The sequence below is a fragment of the Phyllostomus discolor genome, chromosome 14, assembly GCF_004126475.2.
Source record: "Phyllostomus discolor isolate MPI-MPIP mPhyDis1 chromosome 14, mPhyDis1.pri.v3, whole genome shotgun sequence".
Lineage (NCBI taxonomy): Eukaryota > Metazoa > Chordata > Mammalia > Chiroptera > Phyllostomidae > Phyllostomus > Phyllostomus discolor.
Window position 1 is genome coordinate 3,624,584 of NC_040916.2, and position 16,211 is coordinate 3,640,794.

The 16,211-nt window shown below is 53.2% G+C and overlaps 1 protein-coding gene across 1 annotated transcript in view; it reads left to right on the forward strand.

Annotated features, from left to right (window-relative positions):
- The window catches only part of SOX13 (SRY-box transcription factor 13), a 45,544-nt gene that overhangs the window by 16,349 nt on the left and 12,984 nt on the right, over window positions 1–16,211 (forward strand). Inside the window, 2 exon segments of the mRNA XM_036015766.1 lie at window positions 15,693–15,906; window positions 15,909–15,920. Of these exon segments, the coding sequence (XP_035871659.1) occupies window positions 15,694–15,906; window positions 15,909–15,920 (225 nt within the window). The 5' untranslated portion in view covers window position 15,693.

Below are 16,211 nucleotides of genomic sequence, written 5' to 3' on the forward strand. Positions count from 1 at the left end.
GGCAGCCCTGGGCGGTGGGGCTGTTCCTTTTCCCTGTCTGCCCTGATCCATGCCGCCGTTGGCTTTGGTCCCGCTTGGGGCCCTAGTGACAGAGTGTGGCCAGCCTCCTGGGAAACCCAGCATGTGCCATTTCTCAATGAATGGGCAAATTTATATTGTTCAGGATTGAGGAAGAGTCATCTCTAGGTGTCTTTTAAGAAGGCAGCGGTTTGATATATTTTGGACAGATGAGCTAGGGAATGGACAAGCTTTACCAGGCCCTCACTATGTGAATCTGTTGGGTGAGGCTGAGGAGGGACCAGACCTTGTCCTGGGGGAAGCTGTGATCTGTCTGGGGAGGTGAGACAAAATCCTAGGAGACGGAGTTGCATTGTGGGAGCAAGGCTTTCCGCCGAGTCGGCCCCGTTGCCAGGACCCATGGTGATGGGTCGGCCGCTGCAGCGTTGGGTCGGGAGACTGGGGGTGAGGTGGACTCAGACACAGCCACGTTTGAGTGCTGGCTTTGTTTCTGCTAAGCTGTGTGATTTCTGGCAAATACCAGAGCTTGCTTATAGGCCAGTTTTCTCATTGGCGGAGTGGAAAAGAATAATTCCCCACAAGGTGGAAAGGCTTCAGCGAAGTGGTGTACATATCACTACGCTTAGCACAGGGCCTGGAGCACAGGAGGCTCCAATAAGTGGGACCCGGTATTTAGTGTTGGGGCCTTTGTGGTGGTTGTTGGGTGTGTGCTGGGGTGCGGATGATGTGGCTCCCCTGGGGCCTGCCTGGGTGTGGGGTGGCCCCCTCCTTCAAGTCATAAGTATGGCCTCTGTAGACCTGGGGAAGGAGGACGAGCACTCCTTCAGACTGTGGGGGGGTGGGGGCAAGCTGTCAGCCATATCTCCCCAGGCTCGTACAGTACTCCTTCAGACACAACCCGTGATTGTGCTGTGTGGCCCTGGCCAAGTTACTTAGCCTCTCTGTGCTTCAGCTTCTTCCACTGTAAAGTGCTGTCAACAGTCAGGCCTGCATGTTGGGAGGATTAAATAAAAAGGATTACATGGAAAGTGTTCAGAACGGCATCGGCACATGGGGCTCTCCTCCAGGTGCTTGGTGCCATTACTCTTGCTGTGGTTATTCTGTCCCCGGAGTGAAGCATTCCCTCGAAGAAACAAGGGTGGGACCTGCTCTCCAAGTGTCCCAGGAGCTGGAGCAAGCATGGGGTTGTGGTTTGGGGTGGGCTGGGGAAGGGACTCTTGGTGCTGGTGCTGGGGAGGAGCCCAGGAAAGGGGGCACACCGAGTTCTCTCACACTAGCTTGGGGCAGAGCATTGCCACGTGTACAAAATGACTCTGGCTCCCAGCACACTGCCTTTTGTTCTTTGCCCAGTGTGGCCCCTCACACTGGTCACTGAGCGGGGTAGTTCTACACACGCAGGGTGGATTTTTGCAAAACTGGTGAAATCCACATGTAGTTGGGATCGCTTTGCAGTCAGAAACTACCACATTCACAAAACCTAACTGCTGGTGAATTTTAATAATCCATAGTAATTGACAGCCTTTCACTAATCTTTGGACTCTGGGTGCTTAGGCACTGCCTGCAGGAGCCAGACAGGAAGTGAAGGCTGCCCTGTTGGCCCTAAGCCCACAGTGAGAGGGTTAATTGGGCTTGGCAGCCTCTTTTCCCAGATGCTTGTGCTGTGGTTTTGAGCTTGGGGTCAGGCAGACCTTAAGTGGGAGTCTGCCTTTGCATGTTGACTTCAGTTGCCTCATCTGTAAAATGGGTTTTGTCACTGCTGAAGGTCTCTGTGAAGTGCTCAGCGTGTGGCAATCACACAGCAAATGGCAGGAGGTGTCAGTATCTTTCAGCCGGTTTGGCTGCATCCTGAAGGTGGAGAGCAGGGGCTTAGCAGCACCTGTATTTCTTTCGCAGCATCAAAGGCTGTGGTGCCTCTCCCACTTACAGACTTATCTCTGGGGGTAGAGGAAAGAATTTATTCCACGTGCAAATTGAAAAACTGAGAGCTGGGAAGGTGGGGGTGTGTCCCAGGTCCAAACCCCTCCCCCACGGATAGGGCTTTATAAACCAACCTTCTAGTAAGTGCACACGAAGTGCTGTGACATTTGCCCGACTGTGTGAAGGCTCCCCGCAGTCCGGTCCTGTGTATTTTCCCACCGTACCGATAGGAAAACCCGGGCTCAGAGAATTAAGACTGAGTTTGTGGCAGGACTAGGGCTCAAACTCAGACATTCTGCCTCCAAATCCAGTGTTTATTTCCACCTTGCACTCAGAATCCTCGCCCCGGCCCAGCCAGACCCTCTCTGTCATTTCCCCCCCCCATACAGGTAGGTCTGTTAGGGTGGGTAGTTACGAGCTGGCAGAAAGAGGGTTAAATTCCTCCTTAAGCGACAGAGCTGGTTTTGAGCTGGCGCCTCCAGTGACCCCATCACTGACCCCCTTCCCCTGGGTCAGGGCGGTAGGCTGTGGGGGGAGGGGCATAGAGCCTCTAATAACCCAAGGGGGCAGAGGGAGGGCCTGGGGAGGCAGGGATGGGGGAGGGGACACTCATCTGTCTTCCTCTTTGGACAAAGATGCTGGTGGCTTTGGTTTCCATAGGAAATCCCTAAGGGTCCTGGTGGTGGCCTGCCATCCGTGTGGCCTGCACTCTTTCTCCCCTAATTTTTCACTTTTATTTATTCATGTGACAGTGTTTATAGAACGGCATCATCATTGAGTGGTGCCCCGGAGCTCGGGCAGCTCTCAGAGACACTGGAAACCCCGTGACGTGTTCCGGGTAACTTTTACCAGTAGAAGAACATGGAAACGAACCTTAGGGCTGAGTGAGACTTTGGTACCAGCTTGTCATTTTCCGAGGAGGAGAGGGATGAAGTGGGAGAGTCCCCGAGAACTGGCGAGGCTGCTTGTTTCCTCCGTTCTCTCCCCAGGGGGCCGCCACCCCAGTCACCCCCTCTATTAGCACCGACCTTCTGATGTAGAGCTTCCCTTTGGACGGTTGTCACTGTGTCCTCTCTAGATGGCGGGGACACCAGGAGTAAACCTCGAGAGAGGCCCAGAGCAGGAAGATAGCTCACCCAGAGTCGTCTGCAAGATGGTGGCGGGTGGGGGTGCACACCAGTTCTGGAACCGGTGCTTTCCTTGAAACCAGCACCCGAAGAAGAACATTTGAAGAGAGGATTTCCGGGAAAGCTGAGGAACTGATTTTAAGAGAATACTAAATCTCTTCCTCTATCCCTATCTTCCTGCCCCAGATCCCTTTACCTCCCTGCTGAGGGATCCTAAGTACACCTTGTCTCTGTGAGGCAGGTGGAAGCCTTTCATCGTTCCTAGAGGTGAGGGAGGGAGGGTTGGAGGGAAGGCCTTCTAGCTAGCGGGGCAGGTCTGGCACTGTCTGGCTCTGGCCTTTTCTAGACGCTTCAATTAGTGATGTTAATTATAGCTTTGTGAGTATGGCCTGCCGCTCTCCCTCATGCCCAGTCTGACATTCGTCCCCAGGCTGTGACGCTATGTTTATATTCTCACCTCTGCCCATCTGCAAGATTAAAGGTGCCGTGAAAGTGCAAATTATTAGCAGTTTCATGTTCTCCAGCCTTTTTTTCATTGTGGTAAATGCGTGTAACATTACCACTTTGACCGTTTTTAAGTGCACAGTTCAGTGGCATTGAGTACGTTCACATGTTGTGCAAACATCGCAGCGTCCATCTCCAGAACACTCACTGCCTCATCCCGAACCAGAGCTCTGTGCCCATTCAGCGGGAAGCTCCCCCTTGCCCCCTTCTCATGGCCCCTGTAGCCCCTGTTCTACTTTCTGTCCCTGTGGATTTAACTACCTGCTAAAATGGAATCTTGAAACGTTAGCCCTTTTGTGTTTGGCTTATTTTACTTAGCATAGTGCTTTCGAGGCTCATCCATGTTGTTGCATGTGTCACAATTGCCTTCCTTTTTAAAGACTAATATTCCATTTTACGAAGTCTGTCCACAAGGCATCCAGCCATGTCATATGAAAAATAGAGCCATTATTGAAGAAGATACAAGATACAAGAAACATTGTGTGTACGACAATGACACCTCAGTCCCCTTCAAAGTAGGCACCTTGGGGCCTTACACAGTTCTCCCTGTCACCATCAGCTGCCCCATCGTATTTTCCTGAATCGCATCGACAGTCTGAAATCTCCTCTCTTTCAAAGGTGATTTTAGTTTTGGGAAAAGCCAGAAGTCACAGGGTGCCAAATCAGGGCTGTAGGGAGGCTGAGTCACCTGGGTGATTTGATGTTTCACTAAAAAACTGCAGGAGACGTGATGCATGAGCGGGTGCATTGTCCTGATGAAGCTGCCAATCACTAGTTGCCCATAGCTGTGGCCTTCTGAATCATCTGAATAGTTTCTGTGGAGGAATGTTCAAGCTTAATGCAAAATTTCATGCAGATTCATTGCTCTACTCTCTCACTAAGAATTCGATGGCCACAGTCCACATGTTCACACAGTGGCATCAACTGCCCCCACTGACTGGTACAGTGAAGTCCTCATTGCTCACTGTTGCGCACTCCAGTCCGCTCTCTTTGGCCTAGGTTACATCGATGCTGTGCTAACCATTCTCATTATATTAACAATGGCTGACCCTTTCTGGACAGACCTTATATATGTATCTGTCATGCTGGTTTAGCCATTTATCACTCCATGGATATTTTAGTCACTTCTACCTTTTGGCTATTGTGAATAATACTGTATGAGCATTGGTGAACAAATCTTTCCTCAAAACCCTGTTTTCTGTTCTTTTGGGTATACACCCAGAAATGGAATTGCTGGATCAGCCCTGGCCAGGCAGCTTAGTTGGTTAGAGCATCATCCCGATACTCCAAGGTTGTGAGTTTTATCTCTGGTCATGGCACATGCAGAAAGCAACTGATGAAGGCATAAAGAAGTGGGACAGCAAATCCATGCTTCTCTTCTCTCTCTCCCTTCATCTCTCTCTCTCAAATCAATTTTTAAAAAATTTTAAAGAGTCTCCAGATAATACGGTTATTCTGTGTTTAATTTTTTGAGGAATTGCCATATTGTCCACAGTGGTCATACGATTTTACATTCCCACTAGCGATGGTCCTCATTCTTGTCGTGACTTTTTTTTAATAACCATTGTACTGGGTGTCATGTAGTATCTCATTGTGGCTCTCCATCTTTTTAAGGGGAAGCCGAGGACTGAGATGTGCTGACAGACCCCTCCCCGTTGCAGAGGCCGTCAGAGCTTGGGCCCCAGCTCCTCAGCCCCCACTGAGCCTCCGTCCTCCATTCTCCACTCCCCAGGCTCTTCTGCTGCCTTGCTCTGCCTGCTGACTCTCAGAGCCCTTTCCTTTCCATCTGTCGCAGGAACAGAATGGCTGTGACCCACTGGAGGAGGCTGGAGGAGGAGGAGGAGGGAGGTTTCAATAACATGAGATTTATTGAGTTGACCCTGTCGACCATGGGCATTGGTGAAGTAACTTGTAATGTGGCCGTGGAGTGGCAAATGCACAGCCATAACACGTGGTTTTATAAAGAATTTTAGCCCTGGCTGGCGTAGCTCAGTGGATTGAGCACGGGCTGCAAACCAAAGCATCGCAGGTTTGATTCCCAGTCAGGGTACACGCCTGGGTTGCAGGCCACAGCTCCCAGCAACCGCACATTGATGTTTCTCTCTCTGTCTTTCTCCCTCCCTTCCCTCTCCAAAAGTAAATAAATAAAATCTTTTAAAAAAGAATTTTAAATAGTTTCCAACTTTTAGTGACATGAAAACTCCCCTTCTATGGTCTATTAAGCAAGGGGGAAAGAATAAAAACTTGCTTATGAGCTCAGTGATGAAAAAGGAAAAAAAGATTTGGAGACGCGCCAGATTATTATCAGCGGCCTCCTGGATTGGTGGGAAATGGGTGGCTTGTTAATTTTTCTATTCTTCTTTATGTTATAAATTTTGCAGATTTTCTACAATGAGCACACATTCCTTTTCTATTTAGAGAAAGTTTTCCTAAGAGAACAGGAACGACTGCAGCCATTCATCCGGCATGTGTGTCCCAGGGTGTGTGGGGTGCGCAGCTCTGCTCAGTGCTGGTGAGAGTCAGGCGAGCACCAGAAGCCAAGGGAGCGGGAGTGGAGGCGTGGGGACAGAGGGCATGGAGGGACGGTGGGAAACGAAGAAGTAATAACTAAGGGAGGTCAGAGGTGGAGCAGCCCCATGACCTCCAGAACCACGCCCTGAATTCACTGGGAAGGTGCCGTGGTAGGGCCCTGGTTTGGAGTCCTTTTTCTCTGCATGTGGTGTGGGTGGGCACATTGACCCCCGCCTACTTTGATCTGGTCTCCTGGTGCGGCCGCAGGAGTAGGGCATGCAACCTGTGAAGCCAGGGCTGTTTTGGCCCCGAGTTGGCCTTTGACTTCTCTCACGTCATCTAGGACCATGAACTAGGACCTGCCCGGGTCCCATGACCCCATCATACCAGCTGCAGTGGCTTAGCAGAGATTGGGGGTTGGGGACAGGCAATTCAGGCTCCAGGGATGACTTTTCATGACTCTTGGGACCTCAGACAAGAGGAAGAAAAGCCCATTGTAGTCCAGTGCTTAAAAGAAGGGACGCAAGCCAGTCTCTGGGTTCGGGGTGTTCGTTACCACTCACTGGCTGTGGCCTCGGGCAGTTGCTTAGCCTCCTGAAGCCTCCATGTCCTCATTGGTGAAATAGATGATGATGGCAACTGTATCGCAGGGCTGAGGAAAGAATTAAAAGAGCTAATTCCCACAGATGACTGTTAGCATATTGTGCGCTCCGCCCCTACTGTCTGGTCCGCAGGCAGATTCTGATGCTTGACTGCTGGGGCTCCCGTCACCTCTGCCTGGTCACCTCTGCCTGGACGTGTCCGTCTGTAAAATGGAGATGATAGTACCATCAGCCTCGAGTGATTATTGTAAAGATCAAATAAATTAATGTATGTAAAAGTGATTCAAATGGTGCTTGGTACAAAGCTCAGTAAATGCTAGCTGTGACCAGAGGGGGTCTTGAGCTAACACACAACAGAGTGACCACCAGTTGTTGGTGGCTGGCATCTGCCAACTCATCTGATTGTCCCAAGAGTCCCATCTAATTGATCAGTGCCCATCGCTCACTCGTTAAATACTTTGAGTGTACAGTTATTTTATTATTAGTTATTTTATTATTAACATTGTGGGCTCCAGATGTTAAAACCCCTCCCCAAATCATTCCTCATTCCCCCTCTTAGCCAGAGCCGGTTCTCTCCTTGCTTGGGGTGGTCCCGTGTCAGTTTGCCAGGGGTGTCGGTGCTGGAAGGTCGGTTCCAGGCAGACGGGGGTGCAGCCTGGCTGTTCTGGGGGTTCGTGATGAGAAATTTAGATGAAATCAGAGAACATGATACTGCTCTCCTCCCTTGGCTTCCCTGCCCTTTTGGAAAGGAGTCAAAGCCAAGAAAAAAACGTAACCCATAAATAAAGGGACCATGAAAATAAAAAGAAAGAAGAAATCTCGCTTTTGCGGCAGGCCTGGCTGTCGATGGGGCAGATAGTGGGAGAGGAAACGGGGCCTTTGCAGAGAAAAAGAACGGAACACTTTGTTCACTGGAGGAAAGAACGCTGCCTGAGCCCAAGCGGCTGCACTGGGGTTTCCGATGAGCGAGCTTGTGGGGGCAGATGCTGGTGGTTAGGCCCACCCAGAGCTCCTGCTGTGGGAGGCGGAGGCGGAGGCGGAAGCAGCGGACCTGTGTGGGATGCCCAGAGGTGACGTCGTTGTGCCCAGGTCCCGCCCGGGCCTCTGCCACCGTGATCGCAGGGCTGCTGGTCACCTTGCTCCTCCGTCGTCTGCCCCAGCTGTGGAGCTTGCCGCTCGAACCCCTTGGGGAGTGCCCAGGCCTTCTCTGGACATGTATCTTTTGCAGAGCCCTGGGGTGGTGCACCCCAGGGAGGAGGCGATGAGGCTGCCGTGGACGTGCTGATCACTGGCGTGCTGGCCTTCTGGTTCCAGGCTGTGCTCTTGTCGGCACTACCAGGTGGCGTTCTTGGAGACTGGCATTCACCGACTCCTCTTTCTGTGTTGTACCCCTCACCTGTCTCGGTTGCTGACCCATTTCCCCTGCCCCTGCAGTGGGTGGCTGAGGCAGGAAGAAGGAGAGGAACTAGGGGAGGAATCAGATATCTTTGTGAGCCCCCAGGGACCCCAGGATGCAGCGTGGAGGTGTGCCCACGTTGAGAGGAGGATGTGGGCTCACGGATGCGTGGAGACCAACACTTGAAGCGCCTGTAAGAAAGGTCTCCAAAACATGCCACTGGCTGGGGGCCGAGTGCTGTGGCTGGCAGGGGTTCCTTTGGAGCACATTCATTCATGCATTCATTCAACCACAGCAACATTAAGTGCCAGTCTGCTGTGTGCCAGCCACTGTGCTAAGCATTTTCTATACCATACTGATTCTAAGAATCGGTGGTGTAAAGAGGTTAAGTCTCGAGGATTCATTGGACCTCTGTTTAGAGCAGTGTGGAATTGGGGGGCTTCTCACTTCTCCAGCCTTCACCCTCCAGTTGAGATTTATAGTGAGAATGTCCATCGAGGTGTTCCACTCTGCTGTGTGCCAGGCTCTGGCCTTGGCCTGTATGGTATAGTTTCTTCCTTACAACCACGTTATGGGGTTGTAAGGAAGTTCCATCTGTAGATAAAGAAAGTGGGAGGCTTAGACAGTGGGTTGGCCTGCCCGGGCTGCTGGTGAGAGGGTGCTGGGGTTGGGGCCAACTGCGCATGTCTCCGGGGCCTGTGTCACTGTACCATGAGACGTCATCCAGCCTGGTTCCCATGTGTCCTTTCCCCTCTGCAGTCATCCCTCTGGTCTCCACAGGGGGCACCACAGGGGTTAGGAGGGCCTTTCTACCCTCTTGGGCTCTGGAGGAGGGTGGGAGCTAAGGGGCTCAGGAGTTCTGCAGAGCTTTCGTGTCATCAGCCAGGACGTTGGCTTGGCCAGGTAAACAGTGGCACTGAGTAGGTGGGGTTTCCTTGGCAAGGTCTGGTCCTGTCAGCCTGTCTGCCCCATGTGGAGCCTGGGCCCCCGACTCGGCGTGGGCGCCTGCTGGGGAGACTCCAGGATAGTTGGGAAGAGCGACGGCATTCAGACAGCCTATGTGGGGTTGAGAGACAGTGCCAAAGAGAGGGAGACCTGCAGGTGCAGATGGAGAAGGAAGAGGGTAACGTGCTCACGCGGGGGTGGGGGAGCCTTCCCCAAAGTGTGGTGGGGAGGGCTCAGGGAGCACACTGTTGTTTTTGCTTTTGGAAGACATTACATTTAACCCTCCTAATACTCTTTCAAGATAGTTATTATTTGTTTTAGAGTTGGAGAAATGGACACACCCCTCGTTCACACAGGCAGACTGAGATGGAGCCAGGATGGCTGCCGGCGAGGCCAGAGGGTCACGCCTTCTCACCTGCCTCCTGGGGAGCCTGCGACATGCCAGCCTGCTCCCCGGGAGCCCTGGGTGCGAGGAAGAGACCTCCTTTGCTGTTTTAGGTTTCTACCTCTCTCTCTTCCCTGAACATATATTCTGTACCAGATTCTTCAATCACAAAGTGGGTATGGGAATCTCCATTTATACTTGAAGAAACTAAAGTTTTGATAGGTAAGCCTTTCCTGTAAGTTCCCAGAGTGGCCTTGGTGTTTTTGGACTGATGATTCCTTGGCCATGACTTAAGCCTAAAACAACTAGAATCCTGCAAACTGGTGAAGATGGTGGTGGGTCTCTCTTTGCCGGACTGGATCCTGTTATCTGGGGTAGAGGGAGAGTGAGGCTGGGGCGTCGGCGAGGCCTGGGTTCAGCTGCCACCTCTGCTGGTCTGGGGTTTGAGGGGAAATGAGTGCCAAACCCCTCACTTGGTAGTGAGCCCGAGTACTCTACCACAGCATGTTTATTTTGGGGGCGGGGGCAGTGGGGCCTGCCTTCCTTTGGTCAGTGTTCAAGGATCTCCCAAAAGGGAGGCCTTCAACAAGGCCAGTCAGCCCCAGCCACACCATTTCTGCTGTGTGCCAGCCCTGGGAGCTGCCTCCTAGTGCTGCGGGTGGGCTGCCCGATGGGACGTGGGAGGGGCTGGAGACAGCATCAGGTCCTGAAGGCAGGAGGGCCCCCAGGGAAGGAATTCCTGGAGACCCCGTTTACCTCTTCTCAATTTGACCCAGGCTGATAGGGCAGGCACACGTTCCCCTGGGAACCTAAACGCTTCCAAGTCTGTTGGAAGTCCCCTTTGCCCCTTGTTTGTCTTTCCGGGCTGGGAGAAGACTCAGGTACCTCAGAGGCCCCACCGGATGGGCTGTGGATGGGAACTTCACGGCTACCATCAGTCCCACCTTCTGCAGTCCTCCCTGCCCTTGGGCTGGGCCTCGGCCGAATCCTGGCAGCCTGTGAAGAAGTTCTTTCTGGACCTGGACTTCTGTGGTGGGGTGGAGGGGGAGGGTCGGGGGAACGGTAGGCGAAAGGACAGGAGCTTGGGAATTCAAGGAACCTCCCTTGGCTGGTGTGGGCCCCTCTACTATCCTGGCCAGCCCGGAATGGCCTAGGGGCTGGGAGTGCTGGCTGTGGCCCCTCCTGAGCTGGGCTAGACCAGACGGACACACGCCCTGGGCCTGCGGAGGCTGGAGAAGGTAAGGGGGCCTCTCAGGAAAGAGTTGTCCCAGGTCTACAGCCAGCCCAGCCCCCAGCTCAGAGTAAACACCAGAGATAGGATCGGGCGGAGCCAGGAAGGGTGGCAGGGTGCGGCCTGGGAGAAGAATGGCAGGATGTGGCACCGGGGCACCGTTCTGGGCACCCACGCCTTGGGCTATTGTTCAGGGCTGCCTGAGGCGCTCAACTCTCTGGGGCTTCGAAAGGAAGTGCCATTCCCCTGGGACTCAGGCCCTGGCCCACTCCTGCCTGCAGTGTGGCCCCCTCCCTGGCAATGCCCTTGGCGCCACCCACTCGGGGCCAGCTTGGTTCTGGGAGCCTGCAGTGGAGGGGCTTGGATGTGCCCAGTGGGGAGGCACAGTCGTTGGCTCCCCCAGAGGGCCTGCCTGTCTGTCCGGGCGTCTTCCTGTAGCCTGGGTCTGAGTCACCCATCACGCTCGGATGACTGGAATCTATCTCTTGTCTTTATCTGCATCTAGATATTGATGGGGGGGGGGGGCGTCGTTGTGGAGGGAGGGAGGGCTGAGTGTAAACTCCTTTGATTCCAGTCCAACTGGGCTCCTCGTTGGCTGATTGGGAGAGGAAGTGGCTGGTGATTTGTTTGGGGTAGAAGAGGGGGCGCTGGGAGTGGGTGGGCCGTGAGCGGGTGGCTGTGAGGAGGAGAAGGGAGACCAGCACCTGTAGTGCCCTGAGCCACTGGGCCTCGGGGCAGGGAGGTGCATCTGTGCCTCGTCCCAGGCACTGGACTGGGGGCCCCAGGGCCTCTCCAGCACCATCTCAGAGACACCAAGGGTGAGGATGGCTGGAGCCCTTTCCCCTTAAGGGCTTTCACCTGGGACAGGTGCTCAGGTGAGATAAGGCTGAGGACAAGGAAGGCAGCAGAGGGCCTGTGGGGTGGGTTCCCAAGAAAGGAAGGGAGGGGTAAAGCGAGGAGGCTGTTCCCTGTTTAGCTGTACTTCCCTAAAATGCCATGTGGACTCACCTTTCTGGGCCTCAGTGGAGTGTCCTGTGGTCTTGTGGCCTCTGACCAGGACCTGGAGGGGCTGCTGAGCTTAGAACCCCCTGTGGAACCATGTGGATAGTTGGAGCACGGAGCATGCCTGGTAAGGAAGTGGTAAAGGGATTTGAGGGCTATTTTTAATCTCTGGGGAAAAGGTAACTCCAGGGAGGGTTCCAACAGAGTTTTTACATCGGAAAGGCATGGAAACTGTGTGTACCTGTCCCAAGGTAAAGACAAAAGGGAATGGACTTGCTTTGCTGCTGGAGGATTTAGGTTACTCACAGGAAGATCTTAGAGGCGAGGAAAAGGCAACCGAGGGTCAAAGTGTTGGGGGGTGGGGGTGGGAGAGCAGCCCCCATCCGATCATGGGGACGACGGTGGCCGTCACTTGCGGTGCATCCAGGTCTGCCATGTGTTACACTGCTGAGCTGTATTACACTTCTTGATCGTTGTGTGAATGTTGACTGAGCATGCGCTCTGCTCCAGGCACTGTGCTAGATTCTGGGGACACCGATGATGAGCAAAACCAGGTATTTTTCACAGTGCCCTGAGTGGGGTTGGGTGGGTTCTCAGGCTGCTGGGTGAGTCCAAAATAAGCGTGTGAAGGCATCATTACCAATGATGACAAATACTTTGAAGGCCAACTCAGGGTGACATGAGAATGTAAAAACAGGCATATCTTACAGGGTCTGGAGTGCCAGTGGAAGGCTCATCTCTTCATACTGGGTTTTTAAATTTTTGTTTTACTAAGCAGGAAACTGGGGTTCAGAAAAGTTAAGCACTTGCTCAGAGTTGCACAGCAGGTAATTGGGCAGAATTGGGTTTCAAATGTATTCAGATCTGCCTGACCCTGGAGGCTTTACTCTTGGCCACCTGGCCCTAGGAGTGTCCTGGGCTACGCGACGACTTGACGGAGCTTGCCCTGTGTTGTTCCATCTTCGTGGACACCTGTGCAGTATGGTTGTTTCACCCAGTGTATGGTTGAGGAGGCTGCCGTTCAGAGTGGTTGATTAACTTGCCCAAGGTCACACAAGCCAGCTGGTGGCAGGGCAGGAATTTGAACCCAGGTCGTTGACCCCAAAAGCCTGTGAGTGTTCCGCTCTTTTCCACTGACATCTCCCCAGCCCCGGCCTGGTGCCCTGGCTTCACAGACAAAGGCTGTAGAGGCGAAGCCACCTGTGCACAGGGACACTCGGCTGCAGTGACAGAGCAGGGTGGTATGTCAGCTCCGCACCCTCCACCTCGTTGTTCTTTCTCTGTTTAGTTTATCACGTGCAACATTTGCTCTGCACTCAGAAATGGCTGGGATGGTTGGGGTCCCGAGGCTGGCACCCACACTTCTCTGAGAGACTTCCGTCTCTGTGGGCCTCAGACTCAGCAAGGGCAGGGAGAAGGCTCTTCTTGAGCAGGCTTGGGTGGGGGTGGGGTGGGGGGCAGAGGCAGGAAGAGATGCCCAAGGACCCTCTAACCAAAAGGTGAGACAGGAGGAGCCCATCGGGCCTGCACTGTTGCTCCTCCATCAGCAAATGGGTGCCAAAAGGACAGCCGAGAGCCAGTGCCCATGCCAGACGTTGATCCGAGTCTGTGGGAGTAAAGGGCCTTGGACTGGGCAGCAGGCTGGCAGGATTATTTGGTGGGCACTATGCCCTGGTGAGCAGACCGACACCTCCCAGCCAGCTTGGCTGGTCACCAGAAGCCATTTTCTTTGTTACCAGGCTCTGGGCCAGAAGCCAGGATGAGCCCTCGGGAGCTCCAGGATGCTAGCTCCCCGACATAAGGATGATGCACAGTGCCCCACTGGGGGACTGTGCCGGGTGAGGCCTGGGTAGGAGAGGCTGTAGCGAAAGGGAGGACATGTCCCGGTGCAGCCCTGCCCCACAGAAGGAGAGTACGAGCCACACACAGCACTGTGAGTTTCTAGTAGCTACACTCAGAAGGGTAAAAAGACACAAGTGAATGAATTTAACCCAACCTTTACAAAATATTATAAATTCAACATGTAACCAATAGCCAATTATTTACAAGCTATTTTACATTCTATTCCTTGAAAACCCAGTGAATTTCATACAGCCCATTTCCATTGGGTCTGGCCCATAACTGGTTCTCAGTAGCCCTGTGCGGCGAGTGGCTGTCCTGGGCATTGTGGTCCAGCAGTTAATTAGGACAGAGAACCACCTCCTCTGCCTGCACCTTCCGTTGGGGGATGGCCGGAAGGTCAGCGTCTGGCAGTGGGGAGATAGCAGCTCAGGTCTACCGAGGCCTGGAGGCCTCAGACCTGCTCATCCAATCCCGCGCACTGCTGTGGCGTTTCCTGGGCTGCCGTGGGAAGAAAGGCTTTGAGGTGGTGGGGGCTGGAAGGTCACAAAGTTGGGGCAGAATGGAAGAGAAATGCCCTTAGGACCCAAGTCCGGAGCAAGGAGGGGGCCTGGTGGCCTGCCGGAGCCCGGCCAGCGGAATGGTGGGTGTGGGCCGAGGTGGCGCGGAGCCGGGCGGGATCAGAAGCCCACAGGCCTGCATTGTTCGCCTGTCACACTTCCTTTGGCTTTATTGCCTTTGTCCAACACCCTATTGTCTGGTTTCCTTTTGTCCCCCTTTCAGCGCCGCTGCCTTTTATTTCCCAGCCAGCCTGGTTGTTTTCATTTCTTTTGTCTGAAGTTCCTGAGAGGAAGGTTTTATTTTCAGCGGTTTGATTAATTCACAGCTTGAGCCGAGGTTTGTTTGTTATGTAATTGCTGCCCTCAGCTTCAGGATAATACCCCTCCTCAGCTCCCCCTTCCCCCACCTGGCCCGCCTGCCTGGGCCTGGCTCTGCGCTCCTCCCTGCGCCCGGATGGGCTGAGCCACCCACTTCCTGGATGCTCTCCAGGTCCGGGTGGTGGGAGGGCACCTGAAGCTGGACCCCAAAGCCCTGGGCTGACTTTCCCAGGGCAGGGTTGCCCCTCCTCAGCCCGCAGGGCCCTGTCCGGGGTTCCATACCAGCCCCCAGGGAGCCCTGCCCTTTGAAAGTTGCCGGAGAGTCCGGGCCGATCTGTAGGATGGCATCAAATTGAACACATCATATTCAGGTGTGATGCATTTTTCACGTATTTAGTGTGTTGTATGTGGCATATTATGAAGTCATTACACATTACAAGAAACATGTAGTTGGACAGAGTTGATGTGACATATAAATGTAGTACTCCTTTAGTTTAACCTAAGGGCTGTTTTACTACATCTGATTTTTTTGCCTTATACTTCCCTCATGAAAGAATTAATGCCCATATAAAAAATCTTTTTAAAAATTTTATTTAACAATGCTTCTCAAACCAATATGTATCAGAATCACCTGTTACAACAGAGATTCTCGTTTGTGAGGACCCATGTCTTTGCCTGTCAAGCCTCTGGCACTGCTAAGGATATACACACTCACACTCACACACACACACACACACACACACACACGTATAACCTTGGCTTTACTGGGCTGAGGAATAGCCACTTAACAATCTCTGGCTCCCTTAGGTGGACCCATCAGCCCACTAGTGCCAACATTGCAACAGGCAGAGGACATCAAGTCTGGCCCCAATCTTCTCTAAAGCTCCCTAATTAAAAAAAGGGTGGGAGGAAGAAGAATCTTTTCTAATTTTCTTTTCTTTTTAAATTTTCCAATTCACAATTTAATCTTAGATTCTGGTTTTTATTTTACTTTTTAAAATATTTTATTTATTTATTTATTATTAGAGAGAGGGGAAAGGAGGGAGAAAGAGGGAGAGAAACATCAATGCGTGGTTGCCTTTCGCACGTCCCCTACTGGGGACATGGCCTACAACCCAGGCATGTGTCCTGACTGGAAATCGAACTGGCAACCCCCTGGTTCACAGGCTGGCAGTCAACCCACTGAGCCACACCAGCCGGGGCTCTAATTTTCCACTGTATATCCCCAGTGGGAGCTCCTATCTGTGAATGTGCCTGTCCGGGGCTGGGGACGGAGGGCAGAGTTGCTGCCCTGGGTCCCGGGACTCACCTTACTCACTCTGCCCCTCCTCCCGCAGGATGTCCATGAGGAGCCCCGGCTCTGCCCAGCTGGCTCTGGATGGCGGTGGCACCATGGTGAACTGTGCTGTCAAGTCAGAGGGGAAGAAGGAGCCCTGCCACGAGGCCCCCCAGGGCTCAGCAGCCACAGCTGAACCCCAGCCCGGAGACCCAGCCCGAACCACCCAGGATGGTGCTGACCCCCAAGCTCTAGCCCAGGTGCCCAGCACTTTCCCAGGGGCTCCTGGGTCAGTGTTCCCAGCTTGCCAGTGTCCCTACCACATCCATGTACCTCCCCTGGCCTCTTCTTTAAGCCAGGCAGGTACCCACACCCTAGCTGGGCAGAGGGGCAGGCAGAAATGGTCATCCTGGGGCAAGACTTAGGTGAGTAGGGAAGGGCTGCCAAATTCATTCAGGTCACCTGTCCAAGTGGACATGGAGTCACTCCTACACTCAACTGACATTAACATTCTCCTGTGTGACCAGTCCTTATCCCAAGTACTAGTTGGAAAGATAGGATATATAGGCTTAAAGTTTGG